Here is a 17,309-nt window from a genome sequence, read left to right as displayed (position 1 = left end):
ATATTTCGACACTGCACTGTCCAAGTTCTTGCTGCGCCCTCCCCATCATCTGCTGTGGATTATTAGGGTTGATTGTTGTTATGCAAGCTCAGGGCATGTGAAGTAGATGCTGCTGCAAGTTCAAACACTATATGCGTGGGCCGCATGTTGGTTGTTCAACCGGGCTTGGTAATGCAGGTCTTACTGCGTGTGTTGCAGTATAGCAACAGCACAGCCTAATCCACCCAGCAGCCTTTGAAAGTGGACTGGAGTCGGATAGATGAGGGGGCTGCATCAACACACTAACTGTTCCCATGCTGTACAGAACCAATAACAAAATACAGTGGAAACACACTACGGTGCAGCACTTTTAAAAACAGCAGTGGGATTTATAAAACAGCTATTTTCTCAATGTTGACGGCCGCCTCTGCGGTGGCAAATGTTTCATCACATCCAGTCCGAATTAAGAACTAATCAGCTGTTGATGACTGATGTGGAACCGGTATGTAGTGAACAAAGCTGCAGGCTGCCTCGTCATGTGCAGAGCTGTTGTGCAAACGTCGTGTTCTCTTCCCTCTCCAGTTCCTGTTGATGGGTTCCCACGTTCTTTGCTGAGGTTGCAGCAATACTGTGGGGATCGAGAGAGTCAGACTCACTTTTTTGTGCTTGCCAATTTGAAAGGAACTCCCCAGTATATTGATCAAGTCTGCTGCAGTGTGTACATTAAAAAAGGGCTGCCGCTGAGAAACTTGTGATCAGTGTCAAGCATTCCAATACGGAAACGGCTCAGGGAAATCAAATGGCATTGATTACGGTGAGACGAGGCCTCATCGTGACCCAAGTGAGTTGGTTTATCATTAGAACGTATACGTATCTCTTGATCTTAAAATAGTAAAAGACATTTGTTTTCCCTTCAACCCAAATGATTGTTTAACTCCATCCCTCCTCGCCCGAATAGACTGACTTAAATAAACATGTCTCCCTAATCTGTACTCCACACACTCAATCATAAGTCTAAGCACCCCGGGGAGGCTGCTGAATGACAAACGGCCCTTCTCTCCTGGCTTTCAGCAGCTGCCAGGTACAGTTCAGTGATGACGGAGTGTGGCACAAACAGGGCCAAAGATTAACGGACTACCAATAGGGTCATGGATTACCAGACTGGTACCAGTAGGAACATTACACCTGGCTGGTATATAGAGACCAACATATTGTCATATTGTTTTTAATACTGTACATGCTGCAGTCTGCATACGTGCAGCCAATCAGACAGCCATGGGATTTGCTTTAAAAGCCCTACAGCTGAGCAGAGGCGCTGTCCATGGTGCTGCAGTTATGCGCCTCTGTATGAAGGAGGGGTCCCGTACTGTGCAGCTCACTGTAGGTACAACGTCCCTCATAAACGGCATATCACTGCCAAACGTTTTCACAAAGAAACTTTCATATGACGCCCTTTTTTTATATTATAAATGTGTAAAACACTGCCAGAGATAGAATTGTTAACAAAAATGTACATGTGTGAATAACTGACGTCATTGGAAATGTATTTTGGAAGTCTATAAATGTATGACACGCTGTGTACCTCACATTATAACGAAACTACATGCACGCCAACTCTATATGTGTTTGTTAATGCGTCCGTGAATGCAACACTAACGATGTGTGCGACGTTCAGGTTACCCGCACATCTGCGGCAGCCTATAGAACTCCCATTTGATTTCGATGTATGGTGCGCGGTGGTTTAACCAAACAGTTCTCCGAGTGGGGCTCTGACTTAATAAATAATTAAAGTGGACGGAGGGGAGCTGCAGCTGATTTGCTGATGTCAGGGAGCCAGTGCAGCATTTCATGGTGCAGGGTGTAAACGCGCGGTGCCATCTGCCTCCTCCATCGGTGCTCTCAGAAGAAGAAGAAGAAGAAAAAACCCTCACACATGCGAGCCCGGCACGAAAGATGCTGCCAACTCTCCAGATCTGGGCACTGTTTTGTGTGTCGCTCTGCTTCCTGTCTCAACCGGGCCATTTCAAGAAGGTTTTCCGATGTCCTTCAACATGCAGCTGCTCCAGGGAGTCCATCATTTGCGTGGGGTCCTCCAACGTCCCGAGGATTAGCCCCAACGACATCAGTTCTTTGTGAGTAGCTCTACATACGAAACATGCACGTTTTAATACGCAGCAATGGAGGCTTATTTGATTCCATTCCGGTGGTCCCTAGCTGTGTCTTTTTGCATACCGTACACCATATTAATAAGCCGATGCAGTCCCTTTCTCTTGATTGATCACTTTTCAGCATCTGATTTGCATGTCGGTGGCTTTCTGTTCATCGTTGCTGCTTCTTCCTTTCAGGAGTCTCGTCAATGGGACTTTCTCCGAGGTCAGAGAGGCGATGTTCGCTCACATGCCATCCCTCCAGCTCCTGTAAGAGCACTTCAACATCATATGATGAACTGTGTTATGAGGTTCTGGGAGTTGACCCTTTTTAAAAAGGCGTTTTTAGGACAAAAACTATGCAAATTAAAACTTTGATCTTTAATGTGTGTGATGAACATGACACACGCATCAGACCGTGCAGCCTATAAGATGGCAGAGACCTGAAAGTCCAACGCTGCAATACACACAACAAACCCTTGTTACACAGATATAATAACCTATCATCTTGGCATGTAAATAGCATGACTTAATTAAGACTTGTATGCATGTACAGTAACTAGCTGTCTGTTGTGCATTAGATACAGTAAAGCAAAGTCTGTTTGGTGCATGTTAAAGCAATCAGCAGGGAAGGGTTTAAAAGGACACCTGGAAATGAATAATGGAAATCTAGTCCTGAGCTTTCAGTGAGCAGTGTTGTACTTACCAGAGGCCATACATCTACGTTGTTACTCCACTAGTGATGCCAGCAGAAACAAAGGCGTGGCAGATGGAGAGCATTTAACTAGTCATAACACGTGATGATTTGCAGCTAGATACATGTGGTGAGAGTGCAACTGATTTTCTTTTTTATCAGCATTCCCCCGTTGGCTCTATTTTGCTACTTGAATGTGAAATAATTATCTGAGAAATTGCATCTGTTTTATCAGCCAGAGGCTTAAAATGGTACATTGTTTTTGATACATGTGTATTTTATTATTCGTTACAGGCTTTTGAATTCCAATTCTCTCACAACTGTAAGGGATGATGCATTCTCAGGTCTTTCACATCTGGAATATCTGTAAGTTCTACACTTCTATTTTTTTTAATTTTAAGTAATTACTAAAAAATGTTCTCCACATTAATTTAATCAGTTGTAACTTTAATAAAATGCACACTTCAATCTAACTTAATGAAATGGTCTTCTAGTGCATTTATGGGCATGAGGTTAATGTATGTGGTTGGATGTTGGTCTTTCAAAAAGTGAATGAGGCAGGAAAGTATCAACTGTACGCCCTCTAGTGGTTCAATTTGTTCTATAAAAGATTTTGCAAGAATATTACAAATCGTGTCAGTGTTGTTGCTGGCACTATAGCCATTTTGGATAATATGTTTTTATTAGAATGTTTTACAATCCTCAAGAATGAACTGAACTTTTCCAATAAATGTATATGACTTAATTTTCTTTCACCACCAGCTCATCACTCAATCCAACATGCATTGTTGTTGTTATCTTCCACAGGTTCATTGAGAGTAATAAGATGGAAACTGCAGCCAAATATGCCTTCAGAGGACTCAGGGACTTGACTCACTTGTATGTTCCAACACCAATATTCAACATTCTTACCAAACACTGTTAAAATGTCTAATTTGTCATATTTATTTTTAAAAGGAGCTCCTTGACAATATTAGGCGATTCACTGTTTTTATTTTATTAGGATGAAGGTTAACTTTTTAAAATATTATTTTGACCTCCACAATATCATCTTTTCCATTTTCTTGTAAATGAGTTTTAAAAATCTTAATTAGTGCCATTTCCTGTATTGATTCAGTGCTGTTATTTCTCTAGGTCTTTGGCAAACAACAACATCAAAGCCTTGCCCAGGGACCTCTTCATTGACTTGGACTCATTGATAGAGCTGTAAGTTAGTCTTTTAGTTATAACTTCACGATCTGTGTAAAAAAAGGTATCCTGGGTCCCGTGCATATCTTCTTCCTCTTTCTTTTTAATCTTCTAAGGCGCCTTCTAGCTTGTCGTCTTCTCTGCAATGACTTACAGTACTCCTCTTCTGCAGGGACCTGCGAGGCAATGCCTTTGAGTGTGACTGCCGTGCCAAGTGGCTGATGACGTGGCTGAAGAACACCAATGCCACAGTGTCCGATGTTGTGTGTGCCGGGCCGGAGGACATGAAGGACAAGCGGCTCAATGATATGACCAGCCTGCACAATGAATGCATCTCAACGGGTGAGAAACACCTGAGCCAGCTGGCCTAGTCTCTATCATCAGTATAATGCGACTCAATCGGGTCATCCAAAGAAGTGTTAGGAAAACAAACAAGTTTAGTTTTCTTAGTTTATCCCAGATATAATGTGGCTACTTATTCTACTTTTTTTTCCCGGGATAATTTCAATTCGGAGTGTGCCTTTCCACAGATTTCGTCCTCCATCAGTCCGTGGCATCTGAGTCTCTGTCTGTTGACACATTCAGCTATAAGAACGACGTCTATGTGACTATTGCTGCTCCCAGCGCCGAGAGCTGTATGGTTTTCCAATGGGACCACATAGAAATGAACTTCAGGACTTACGATAACATCACAGGTACGGCAATGCTTCCGCAAGCTGTCTCATAATACCCTGGTTGAGTGTTTACCCTCTTGTGTACAATTGGCCTGTTTATTTGCTTTCCCCTGCCTTCTAGGTCAGTCCATTGTGGGTTGCAAGTCAGTTGTCATCCAGGACCAGGTGTTTGTCATTGTGGCTCAGCTCTTTGGTGGTTCTCACATCTACAAGTTTGATGAGGACCAAAGCAGGTTCAGCAAGTTCCAGGACATTGAGGTGTCCAAGATCTCCAAGCCCAATGACATCGAGGCCTTCCAGATTGGCTCTGACTGGTTCTTTTTGATTGCAGACAGCTCCAAAGCAGGCCTGTCAACGCTCTACAAGTGGAACGATAAGGGCTTTTATTCATACCAGTCCCTGCATGAGTGGTACCGCGACACAGATGCAGAGTTTTTGGACTTGGATGGGAAGGCCCACCTTATTTTGGCGAGCCGCTCACAGGTGCCTGTGATCTACCAGTGGAGCCGGAGCAACCAGAAGTTTGTCCTGCAGGGCGAGATCCCCAACATGGAGGATGTTGTGGCCGTAAAGCACTTCCGTATCAAGGAGGAACTCTACCTGGCTATGACGCGCTATATCGGTGACTCCAAAATTCTACGTTGGGGTGCCAAACAGTTTGCAGAGCTCCAGGCCTTGCCCTCACGAGGCTCCATGATTCTCCAGCCATTTTCTTTCAAAGGCCGCTACTACCTGGCCCTGGGAAGTGATTACACCTTCTCGCAGATCTACCTGTGGGATGATGAGAACAAACTCTTTGACCGCTTCAAGGAGGTGTACATCCAGGCGCCGCGCTCCTTCACTGTGGTCCTCACTGACCGCAGGGACTTCATCTTCACCTCTAGCTTCAAGGGAAACACACAGATCTTTGAGCACATCATCGTTGACTTGAGCTTGTGAGGGGCTGTGCTTTATTGCCCCTTGTGCAATCGAACGTCTTCCACTAAAAAGATATATTTGTGAAAAAAAAAAAAAAAGGACCAGGGCAGACTTAATGTACTGTCAAATATCAATTCTTCCATATGTTTCTGTCACAGATAAGAGCTGGGACAAGTGGTATTTGGAATCCTTTTTGTATTTTAAGGTTTCCTGACTATTTCTCAATGGCCTTGTTTTAATATCTGTTCTCATGGTCTCTCATGACTTTCAGAGACCCGACCATTTCACAAAGACTGAGGGGAGGCTGGTATTCTCCTAAAACTCCAGCTCACATTCCTGAGGGTGTATTCAAAATATAATTTTATCTATTTGGATATATCTTTCGGTTTAGTATTCCCTGTGCTAAAGGTTTTATACCCCCCAAAAATATACACCAGTACCTGAAAGAAAAATAGTTTTACTAGTTTTTTTTTATTCTCTTTTTTTTGGGAATGTAAAAGGTGTGGTTGCTTATCTATGTGCAACTTACCGCCTGTCCTCATACTGTGTGGTAATGTGCAGATTGTGGCCTTATCAGCACTGGGGTTCTGGGTTCTGTGCTCACAGTGCCCCCATCTGGCCGTGATAAAGTGTCACACCCCTTTGCTTTTTTCCATACAGGGAATGTCTTGAAAGCACAAACCTTTAATTACCTTTGCCGAGACCCCAATCCATAGAGTGAGTGGAAAATGTTACTGTAGGTGCTATAGATTGTATTGCGTACAGTAGACACTTAAGGAGTGTTTTTTTTGTTTTAGGAGGTGAAATATTCAGGAAAGTATATAGCTGATGCCTTTTTAGACAAACACGAGAATTAAATTACTTTTTACTTTTGAGGTACTATAGGTGGCAAAGCAGATGGAAGCCTTTCCATCCATTTAGTGTTGAGGGGATGTCAGTGGAAAGTAAACCTGCTCATAAGTTAGAAAAAAATAACCAGTTCTTGGACAACTGACATATTTCAACTTTTCTTTTTTTAGACTATAACTAGAAATAGGCTCCTCACCGCAGCAGCCAGTGGACTAAAACAAATTATTTGATAAAAGGACATCATTTGTTTGTCGAAAAAATGAAGGAAACAAAATGTTAATGTAAATATATTCAATTTGAGAGGCTTTTTCCATCTGTCGTTCTGTTCTTACTAATATGTTAACTTACAAGTACATAAAACCTGTTTATCACACACAAACCTGAACAGAACTCTGCACTTACAATAAAATAACAGCTTGCAAGTGCATGACATTCAAAAGAGGGTGTTTAACAAATTCTAGATGAACCTAACAAACTCTGAAGTCTAAAAGTACTTCTACTCATTAAGTGAATGGTATTGCAAATAATGAAAAACATAATTGAATATGCAAGCTTTAAAACATGCAGATTCTTTTGTATTATTTTATTTTAAGCATATTGAATGTTACTCTCAAAATATACTGTAAATCAAAATAAATGTGTAAAAGTATGATTGTAAGAAGTGTTTCATCATTGCTTTAACAAAAGGCCACTGGGATCCTAAAGCTGCAACAATTAATATGGAACAGGCTTTCCTCATGGAAGATATGTTTTAAAGCTGGCCATCATGAACAATTTTTAAAACACTATTTATCAGTTTTGCCTCTACATTATTTTTAGGGCAATGGGGAGTTGATCTCCCACTGAGGAGGCATGGATTCATACTCGACCGAGCTATAAGCTGGATGGTTCGGGCAATGTTGTTTCTAAGCCCTTAAACCCGTTCCCTTCTTTTTGATGCTCCTACTAGACATACAGGGTGGTGAGCTGGTGGCGCTCCCTAGTCTCTGTATGTTTGTGTTACCACTCTGTAGGGAACCCATGTCAAACTTTTGATTTAGTTTTCCTAATGATTCTAACCCCAGTGTCTACCATTGAGGCCCCAGTAGCCTCTTTACTTTGCCTTGGTTACATTTCAATTCAATTCAGTTACTTTTATAGCCTAATATCACAAATTACGTTAGTAGGCATGAACCATGATCCAGACCTCCACAATCCATGAGACAGAAGGAGGTAGAGAGGAGGGGTGGGGCTCATCAGTAGGGCCAAGGCAGGAGGCCGACCCACCAGGCAGGAGGCTTCAGACACAGCCAGGTCCAATGGACCCTATGAGACGTGAAGTCACAAAGACTCCGGGGAGGAAACAGAGTTAATAATGTGCGATGGAGAGTTGTAAATTCATCCATAAGGAGAGAGAAAAGAGGAGATAGGTGCTCAGTGTATCCTAAAACATCCCCCAGCAGCCTATAAGCCTATAGCAGCATATCTCGGGGCTGGACCAGGTCAAACCTGATTCAGCCCTAACTATAAGCACTATCAAACAGGAAAGTCTTAAGTCTATTCTTGAATGAGGTGACTGTGTCTGCCTCCCGGACTGAAAGTGGAAGCTGGTTGCATAAAAGAGGATCTTGATAACTGAAGGCTCTGGCTCCCATCCTACTTTTTAGGACTCTAGGAATCACGAGTAGCCCCGCATTTAGTGAGCGCAGCTCTCTAGTGGTGCAATATGGTACTACAAGCTCCTTAAGATATGATGGTGCATCACCAATCAAGGCTTTGTAGGTGAGGAGAAGAATTTTAAATGTGATTGTTGATTTTACAGGGAGCCAGTGCAGAGCAGCTAAGTACAGGAGTAATGTGATCTCTTTTCATAGTTGTTGTGAGTATACAAGCTGCAGCATTCTGGATCAACTGGAGGGACTTAAGACTTATTAGAGCAGCCTGATAATAAGGAATTGCAATAATCTAGTCTAGAAGTAATACACGAGTGAACCAGCTTTTCTGTATCTTTTTGAGACAAGATGTTCCTGTTTTTTTAAATGTTACGTAGATGGAAAAAATGCAATCCTTGAGATTTGCTTAACGTGGGAGTTAAAGGACAAGTCTCGGTCAAAGACAACACCGAGATTCTTTACAGTGGTGTTGGATGCCAGGGCAATGCCATCAAGGATCTTAGAGAGAAAGGGAATGTTAGAGATTGGTCTGTAGTTAGCGAACACCTCTGGATTAAGAGTGGGCTTCTTCAGGAGAGGTTTAATTACAGCTACTTTGAAGGAATGTGGTACATGGCCAGGTTTCAGTAAGACACAATAAATCAATGTGATTGTCTGATATCACATCATGTACTAATACAGCTTCAGATGACAGAGATCAAATATTTAGGAGTCCACATTTAATTCTCCTTTTTTGTTACACTGTTGCACTAGTGTTGTTAACCTTTATGAGGTTATTTTGTATGACTCCTCTTCTGGTTACTTTTGATTTAATTAATTGAAGTGGCCGTGGGACAGACACCGTCTCTATAGAGATAAGGGTGGGTAACTGCTCTAGTGGAAGTACACAGAAGGATGTGAGACTACAACTCTACGTCTGCTTCCTGATCTGAACCCTGGGTCATGGATTATGTCCGTTAACTAACTTGGTCATGTTAGCAGAAATGAGACCTGCTCCATCCAAAGTGGGATGAATGGCGTCTCTCCTCATCAGATTAGGTTTCCCCCAGAAAGTCTGCCAGTTATCTAACGTAATATGAATATAAAATGAAAAATATACATGTCGTCATTGACCAAATTGGGAAGAGGGCCAGAGAAAATTAGGGAGTCCGACATAGTCTTGGCATAAATACACACCGCCGGCGTGTATTACAATCTTACTGTATTTACGTTTATCTTTAGCCAGCAGCTTTAAACAAGATTCAAAGTCGCCCGCTCTGGCCCCCGGGATGCATATGACTGGTCCGTGGCTTCGCTATCTTCACGTTTCTGACTATGGGGCTGCCGATAACCAGAGTGGGTTTCTCAGCGGGTGTGTAGCTGAGTGGGGAGAACCGGTTAGAAACGTGAAGAGGGTAGAGGTGCACAGTGGGCTTCTGTTTAGACTTATTATTCCTTCGAGTAGTTACCCAGCTATCCGGCTGCTAGCGAACAGCTAGCAGAAGCTACGGGTGGAGGCAAGCTAACGGATGTAGCTAACATCTGAGCTTCGATGGTGGGGAGCCGTGCATCTAACCCACTTAGAACTGCCTCCAACCTAGCAAATTAACTACACGTGTTGCATGTACCGTTATCATTAAGGGAGGCAGAGGAATAGCTATACATGAGACACTCCGAGCGAGAGGAAGAGCAGGAAGCCATCGCTAGCTGGTAACCGGAAGAGAGAGATGATGCGTTCAGGAGCAGCAGGACAATGCGTTTCAATCAATCATGAAAATAAAAAATGAAATGTACACTTTTAATGATCCCCGTGGGGAAATTCTTCTCTGCATTTGACCCATCATTAGTTATTAAGGAGCAGTGGACTGCAGTGAAGCGCCATTTGAATTAATCTAGCAAATGAATATGCAGTTTGTTATTTTGCTTTCTATAATAATGGTAGTATACCAGAACAAATATGAATGCTATATAAACGCCTGTACTATTAATGCACAAACGCTACCTTCAATCACTTTAATTTCTTTTATAGATCGGCTTGCTGTACTAGTCTGTACTTGCTGTCTTATCCTTGACTGGTGTTCAGTTGTGTTCGGTGTCAAACCTTCACCAATAAGAACAAGCAGAGCATATGTCGAATAAGGCAAAACCAAGAGCAAGATATTTTACCTTCTGAAGCATATGACTGTAAACGCACTGTAACAAATGAAGGCACTCAGCTGAGCGTATCAATATTGTTATCAACTCTTTTGGACTTTGGTGACTTGAAAACCAGAGAACGGTCAGAGATAACTTTCTAAAAGAATGAATAAATAAGAAACGAAAATGAAAGAGGCCTAACCCCTCTCACAGCAAGTCTCGTCAACCCTGTAGCTGTTAATGGGAGGAGCAACACAGAGAAACAGAATCTGGGTGTCAGAGTTTCAGTGTCAGAGTACCAGACAGAAAAACAGGAAACATCACAGCATGTTAACTTTTGTTGGCTAGAATTCCTTCTGCAGCGGACACTCTACAACCACATTGTAAGTACATTTTCATATAATTCTCTAACAGTTACCATAAAACTGTATTTTGTAATGAATTAAATGATTTTATTTAATTAATCTGTCTGCTAGTTTAGGAGAAGCACAAACAAAAGCCCTTCTCTTTTTTCTAAATCCATTCTTATGATTGTTCATTATGTCAGTTTGTCGATTAACACAATATTTAATTGTTGGTTAAGTTAAATAATTATTAATAGTCATTCACAGCTGTGCAACTTCAAAGTTCAGTTCCGGTTTGAAACCTAAATGAGAAAGTTCAAAGTCTAAAACAGTCAGTGAGTGCAAGGTGTCGCACCCTTTGTGGACCAGCAGGTCGAAACACATGACATAATACATGTCGGTACTTGGCTGAAGGGTTTCTGAACCACTCCCTTGGTGATAAATGGCACCCTATGTTGTACGGTTGGGTTTGCAGCCATGTAGATGGTTTCTCATTTAGTTTGAATTGTTCACCATCTGTACCTGCCTAGATACAGTGGTGGTCAATCGAATTGCATTAAAGCTTCTCAAAGCACTGACCAATCACACTACAAAATTAAATAAATGTAATGAACCTGGAATTCTATAGCTTTTGGCTGCTTGTCAAATGGCACCAAAGTAACATCAGAATGTAATTCTTTTTTTTACAGTTCCTATGAAGCACAGAAATGGGAAATTAGAACAAGCAGAGCATATGTCGAATAAGGCAAAACCAAGAGCAAGATCTTTTACCTTCTGAAGCATATGACTGTAAACGCACTGTAACAAATGAAGGCACTCAGCTGAGCGTATCAATATTGTTATCAAACCAGAGAACGTTCAGAGATAACTTTCTAAAAGAATGAATAAATAAGAAACGAAAATGAAAGAGGCCTAACCCCTCTCACAGCAAGTCTCGTCAACCCTGTAGCCTGGAATTCTATAGCTTTTGGCTGCTTGTCAAATGGCACCAAAGTAACATCAGAATGTAATTCTTTTTTTTACAGTTCCTATGAAGCACAGAAATGGAGTTTTCGTCAACATTTCAGATCGTCCAAGTCCCCGTAACGGAAACGCATCCTATAATACAGCATATTATCAACAAAAACCTCAAGAAGCTCAAGCAAATACTTAATGTCAACAACATCAATCAAGTGTACCCATGCAAAGAGTGGAATGACTGTTTAACCCCACTGATTGCTGCTGTTGTATATCACAACAGGGATATTTTCACTTTCCTTTTGCAACAAGGCGTTGACCCAAACAGGGCATCCCAAACCGGCTTGACACCTTTGCATTATGTCTCACTATCCAAAGCACCTGTTCTTTTTGTGGAGAAACTGCTTAAAGCAAAAGCTGAACCAAATGTATGGAATCCCTTTACGCCATTAACACCGTTGCAAACTGCTGCCATCAATGACAGGAAGGATGTCTTTAAAGTGCTCCTTTCGGCTGGGGCACTGGTAACATTGTTACCCCCCACTGATCCTGAATATATTCACAATAGAAAGATATCTCAGATGATTCATACGCTTGCATCGAAAGGAGAACGATTGTGCTCCAAAATTAGATACTTTATTGATTTGGAAATTGCTGTACAAGAGGGATCCCCTGAAGAAGTGTTCACAACATTTGACAGTCACATGATGTTGGAGGATCCCCGGAACCATCTGACCATGATTGAAATACTTTTTAATGCAACTGGGAAAAATGAAGAAAAATACCGGCAGGGAAGTGTTAATTGGCTGAAAGACACTGAAAAACGGAACTCCTACATTGCAGATGCAGTCCAACGCTTTCCAAACATTACTCAGGCAAATATAAAGAGGGCCATTGATAGTTTGCATGCAGTATTCTGTACAATGGAAGATATACCAAATGAGCAAGCACTAGCTATAATCCCTCAACTACAGCGTTGCTTAATAAAGGAGAATACTGTTGTATGTCATGCTGTTCTGCAAACACTATATGTGATAACAAGGAAAACAAACGGCAAAGAAAGCTGGGGCCCCAACTTTATTGAGACGTTATGCAAAACAGTTGCTCCTTTTGTAAAGGACCAGCACTCCTCTGACATTAGAGTCTACACATATGGCATATTTGCAAGTTTACTTTCAGTTCAACACGCAGCCACCTTCTTTACATCGGCGGGGATCACTTCAGTCCCTGAGAGCGTACTGACATCTGCAGATATGAAAATGAATGACAAGCTGAAAGAAGCGCTTAGACGACTGAACAATCATTTCAGCAAACCAAACATGGAATGTGTGGACTCTGCAGCGTTGCCTGGACCCAGTAAGAAGAAGAGGAAGAAGAAGAAAAAGGGAAAGTCGGAAAAGCAAGAAGAGCCAAATGATGACGTTGCCTTAACTGATCTAAAAGCAGCTCCTATTGAGGAGTCAACTTCGAATGTGAAGCCGTTTCCCTTCAGCAACGCTGTGTCTTCAATAACACCGAAATGGCAACAAACCAGCAAGAGGTGGAGAGCACAATTAGAGAAGCTGCTGGGCGAAAGGGAAACAAACAGAATTGGAAGCATGAAATATGTGAATGATGCAAATTTCCGCATAGCGGTGGGTAGTAATGGCACTGAAGTCTACTTGGGGCTGAGAGATGATGGCACTGAAGTTGCCATTAAGAGAATGTCTAAATGCAACTATGAAGTGCTGAAGAATGAGGAGGGAATTCTACGACTTCCAGAGCTCGATCATCAATCCATTGTGCGATATGTTGATGCAGCGGAGGATCATAACTTTGGATATCTTGGTCTTCAACTTTGTGAATATACCCTGGAAGAATACATCCAAGATAAAGATGATGATCTGCTGATGAAGAAACTTGTCTTTCAAGTCCTCGAGAGTTTAAAGGTGCTTCATTGTCAAAATCCTCAAATTCTCCACCGGGATCTCAAGCCACAGAATGTTCTGATCGGTAAAACAAGTTAGAATAGAATACAATGGTTAAATTCACTATCTTCTTAATTTAGAAAACAATATTTAAATGTATAAATATCATGCATAATAGAGTTTGTCCACCGGATTTGTCCTACAGATGTTCAGGGGAGGGCCAGACTGGCTGATTTTGGCATAAGTAGACGGCTTGACAAAGGTCAAACAACTTATTGCACAAGCAGTGCAGGAACCAAATGCTGGATGGCTAAGGAGACTTTAGCAGATGAAGGAGACATACCATACAAGTCAAGCACTGATATTCAGGTTGGGTTATCTCCTTTACAAACTTACTGACAATTTGTTTTGTTTAAACTCCTTAATTGCTCAAATGTTCTGTTAATTCTTTAGGTGGCCGGAATGCTCAGTTATTACATCCTCTCTGGAGGACACCATCCTTTTGGGGACAAATCCTATAAATGTGAGAGCAACATTCATGATGGGAAGTACACTTTGGACCACGTTCAAGACGTGGTGGCGAAGGATCTCATTGAGTGGATGATCGATGAAAAACCAAAGAACAGACCTCAAGTGGAAGAAAGCTTGAGTCATCCCTTCTTCTGGAACCCTGAAAAGTAAAAAATGAAACGCTGATTGAGTTGATTTTGGTTTTTCGGTGGGAGGACATTGTCAGTCATTTGTTTGTGCTACTACTTTGGTCCAGAGTGTTAAATATCTTTACATCATTTGGTCCAAATATTCATGATTCCAAGGAAATGTATCCTGATGATTGGTGATCGTAGGACTTTTCATCTAGCCCAGACATGAATTGTCACTTTTGGTTCAGGATTCATACCTAATGCAACTAGGATTCATCCTCTGTATGAACAGAACTGTTCATGGTAGCTTAAACTATGCTATGGTATCATCCATGACCAACTCTGACACAGTAGATGCCAGTCATGAATAGGGCTTTTCAAACCTTTGGACCATGCATAATATTGTAGCTAACAGTATGGTCATTTGGTTTGGATTGAAATGCGTGTAGCTTACATCGTACTTTAAAATAAATTCCTAATAGTTGTGAAGTTGTGTTTCTAAAGATCAGTCATGCATGCTGCTGAATCTAAAGCATTCCAGGCCTGTCTTGGCTAGCTGTGATTAGACAACTGCGCCCAGTAACGTGAGTAGTTCTGTTCATTTTACAATTCATATATCCTAAACTAAACCATTTTTCAGGAGAGTTCAATACCTGATAAAGGTTGGCAACACGGATGAGGCGAAAAACTGTCGAAAGGCTGACCAGGAACTACTTAGTTCATTGGACACATGGGCCCCAGATGGATCCTTCAGACAGTGGAAAACAAAAGTAACTACAACATATACCAAATGTAACTTTTGTGTTCCTGAATCAAATGTATGACTACATGATATGATGTTTGCTGGTGTTGCAGTTTCCATCCGAGTTGGTCGAGAAGATGGATGGCAAAAACAAAGCCTACCCTGACAACACACTGGGATTACTGCGCTTCATACGGAACCTCAATGACCACTAGTAAGTGAAAAGGGATGCAGGGCCTTAAAATGTCCCTAAAAATCAGTTCTTCATAATCCATCAACACTTGCATAATATTTACTTGCATTATTTTCTTCAGCGAGTTTTGTTTGTCAGTCTTTTTAAAATTCTAAAGTCTTATAAAACAATGTAATTTTCTTCACATACCATTGCACTGCTTGATGATACGATGCACCTATAACCACCCTAAATAACAATTTAATCAAATAAACAAGCCAAGTATGTACTTAGTTAAATTCAGAAAGTAATATTATGACACTAAATCTGATTAGAAAATATACCAAAATGAAATATAACATTTAATTTTTTTGTTTTCAGTCCCACCGAGGCCGCTGAAGTGAATGTGTTGAAGCTATTTCCTGATCTCTTTGGATGTGCTTTCAAGTTGGCCAAGACCGAAGGGTGGAATTTAGAGTCCCCCTTCAAGGAAATGTTTCAAAGAGAAGACATCAGCAACAGCTTTACCAAGCTGTCAATACGGCCTGATGAGCATCTGGGTGTCCCTGTTCAAGAGTCTCAACCCGGAGACTTGAAGTGAAGTTTAAATCCAAAAGGCTGAAGGACTCTGATGTTGTACTTTCTAGTCGTCATGGTGTCTAGCCCATGGCCCGTAGGAAGAATTTGGCAAAAAAAACGCACAGAAAGGAAGTCCAATAGGTATTTTTCACACCTGACATTGTCAGACTTATAATAGAAGGAAAAGCACAGGTGTTATTAATATCATTAGCAATGGCTTGGTTTCCAGTAAGCCATGCCAGTGTGACACAGTGAGACGTCCCGAACAATACAAGGACCTTGAAACTGAAGCAGCTAAATGGAAAGCATCCATCTTTCATTTTATTATGTTGTATTTTTCCTAATGTGACATGTCTATTATACACAGTAACTATTTTACAAAAAGTGACAGCAACATAAAGTAGATTATAAAATAAGACTGTCGTACAATTTTAAGGGACCTTTTCTTTTTATATTATGTTATATATTTTAGTTGACCATTCTCCTTCTAAGGAACTATCCTACTTTGATGTTGTTACATTTTCAGATGTTTGTAGTTGCTAGTTAGATCACAAATTAAGGTTTATACACACTGAAAAAATCATGACAAAACACATACCTACTTCTATGTTATTCTTTGTTTAGATACATAAAGCATGGCCTGCAATGCCACTACATGTTTGCCCCACAACAACCTAAACTAATCTTTGCACGTCCTGTAACATTTTTGTTGTCATTTGCCACCTTTTAAAATTTTTAAACTGAACAAACTCGGAAGTCTAAAAGCGTGTCTGCTCATTAAGTGAATGTTATTGCAAATAAATGAAAACATAATGGAACATGCAAGCTTTACAACATGATGACATGGTTTTGTTTTAAGCAGATTGAATGTGTCTCAACATGTGCTGTAAGGGTATCAAAATAAATGTGTAACATTGTGAGATGTTTTCATGATGTTTGTGACTATAGCACAACCTTAGTTGAAGGTCAAGTCTCCCCTCTCAATTACTGTTTTATCTTGATTACTTAAAGACAAGTTGGAATATTTTGTCTTCACAGCTATTACTATTTGAATGTTACATTAAAATGTATCAGGCTTCTTACCATTCCCAATTTTGCAGACAAACACATAATACAGCTGTTCCTTTTTAATATTCTACACACCTTCATGGTAATAATAGAAAAACCTGTTGGTGCAACTATTTGTACCAATTTAAGCCTGCAATGAAACTTCTTAATTTCTAGGAAACAATGTCTTGAGTATATAGTTAACATCAATTAATCTATTCATCTCAGATTGTGCAATCCCTCACAAACTGGGTTAGGCGCATGTCTTTTGCTTTCTCATTGTTTGTCACCACTGTAATATTTGTATTTTTATCACAGTAAACAAATAAAAGCCTAACCTGGTCTGAGCCGGACAGCGCGAGGGGAGAGCTACCCTGGAGTAGGGCTTTTATCCCCTAGGTGCTCCAGGAACAGGTGCTCTGCATCCAGTAATTGGCCACACCCACGTTCCTGTGATACGTTCAGGAACACAGGGACAAATAGCTGTCAACGTCGCACTTGTACGGTGTTATAAGCAGGGGCCGTCCCGGGATGAATTGCGATGGCAAATGAAAAGCACACGGGGGGTGTATACATCGGTAGAATCATATATCTACCTTACCTATTGTAGTGTTTCTGTTTCTGGTTAAACACCAGATGAACGACAACTTGGTGTAGGTTCCTGAGCCTTTATTCTCCGCTCGCTTCCACACATGTATCCATTA

General features: G+C 41.1%; 2 protein-coding genes across 5 annotated transcripts; both read left to right on the top strand.

The window, feature by feature from the left end:
- Positions 1–1,827: 1,827 nt before the first annotated feature.
- lgi2a (leucine-rich repeat LGI family, member 2a) lies at positions 1,828–5,621 on the top strand. The gene is made up of 8 exons (XM_034557193.1): positions 1,828–2,111; positions 2,325–2,396; positions 3,115–3,186; positions 3,628–3,699; positions 3,955–4,026; positions 4,181–4,350; positions 4,539–4,703; positions 4,804–5,621. The coding sequence occupies exons 1-8, from the start codon at positions 1,828–1,830 to the stop codon at positions 5,619–5,621; spliced, it is 1,725 nt and encodes a 574-aa protein (XP_034413084.1).
- A 4,512-nt stretch (positions 5,622–10,133) lies between these two features.
- Positions 10,134–16,478, top strand: LOC117747901 (serine/threonine-protein kinase ppk4-like). Of its 4 annotated transcripts, none has more exons than XM_034557400.1 (7): positions 10,141–10,599; positions 11,586–13,509; positions 13,630–13,793; positions 13,878–14,101; positions 14,706–14,835; positions 14,921–15,021; positions 15,354–15,443. In XM_034557400.1, the coding sequence occupies exons 2-7, from the start codon at positions 11,604–11,606 to the stop codon at positions 15,376–15,378; spliced, it is 2,550 nt and encodes an 849-aa protein (XP_034413291.1). In that variant the 5' UTR covers positions 10,141–10,599; positions 11,586–11,603; the 3' UTR covers positions 15,379–15,443. The 4 variants fall into 4 exon arrangements, with proteins under 4 accessions (XP_034413292.1, XP_034413291.1, XP_034413290.1 ...); XM_034557399.1 differs by having other exon boundaries at positions 10,442–10,599; positions 15,361–16,478; XM_034557402.1 differs by lacking the exon at positions 11,586–13,509 and having other exon boundaries at positions 10,447–10,599; positions 15,361–16,478.
- Positions 16,479–17,309: the final 831 nt, after the last annotated feature.

Source organism: Cyclopterus lumpus, chromosome 18, assembly GCF_009769545.1.
Source record: "Cyclopterus lumpus isolate fCycLum1 chromosome 18, fCycLum1.pri, whole genome shotgun sequence".
NCBI lineage: Eukaryota > Metazoa > Chordata > Actinopteri > Perciformes > Cyclopteridae > Cyclopterus > Cyclopterus lumpus.
The sequence above is the reverse complement of the archived record's forward strand: the minus strand, read 5'-3'. Positions and strand labels throughout refer to the sequence as shown.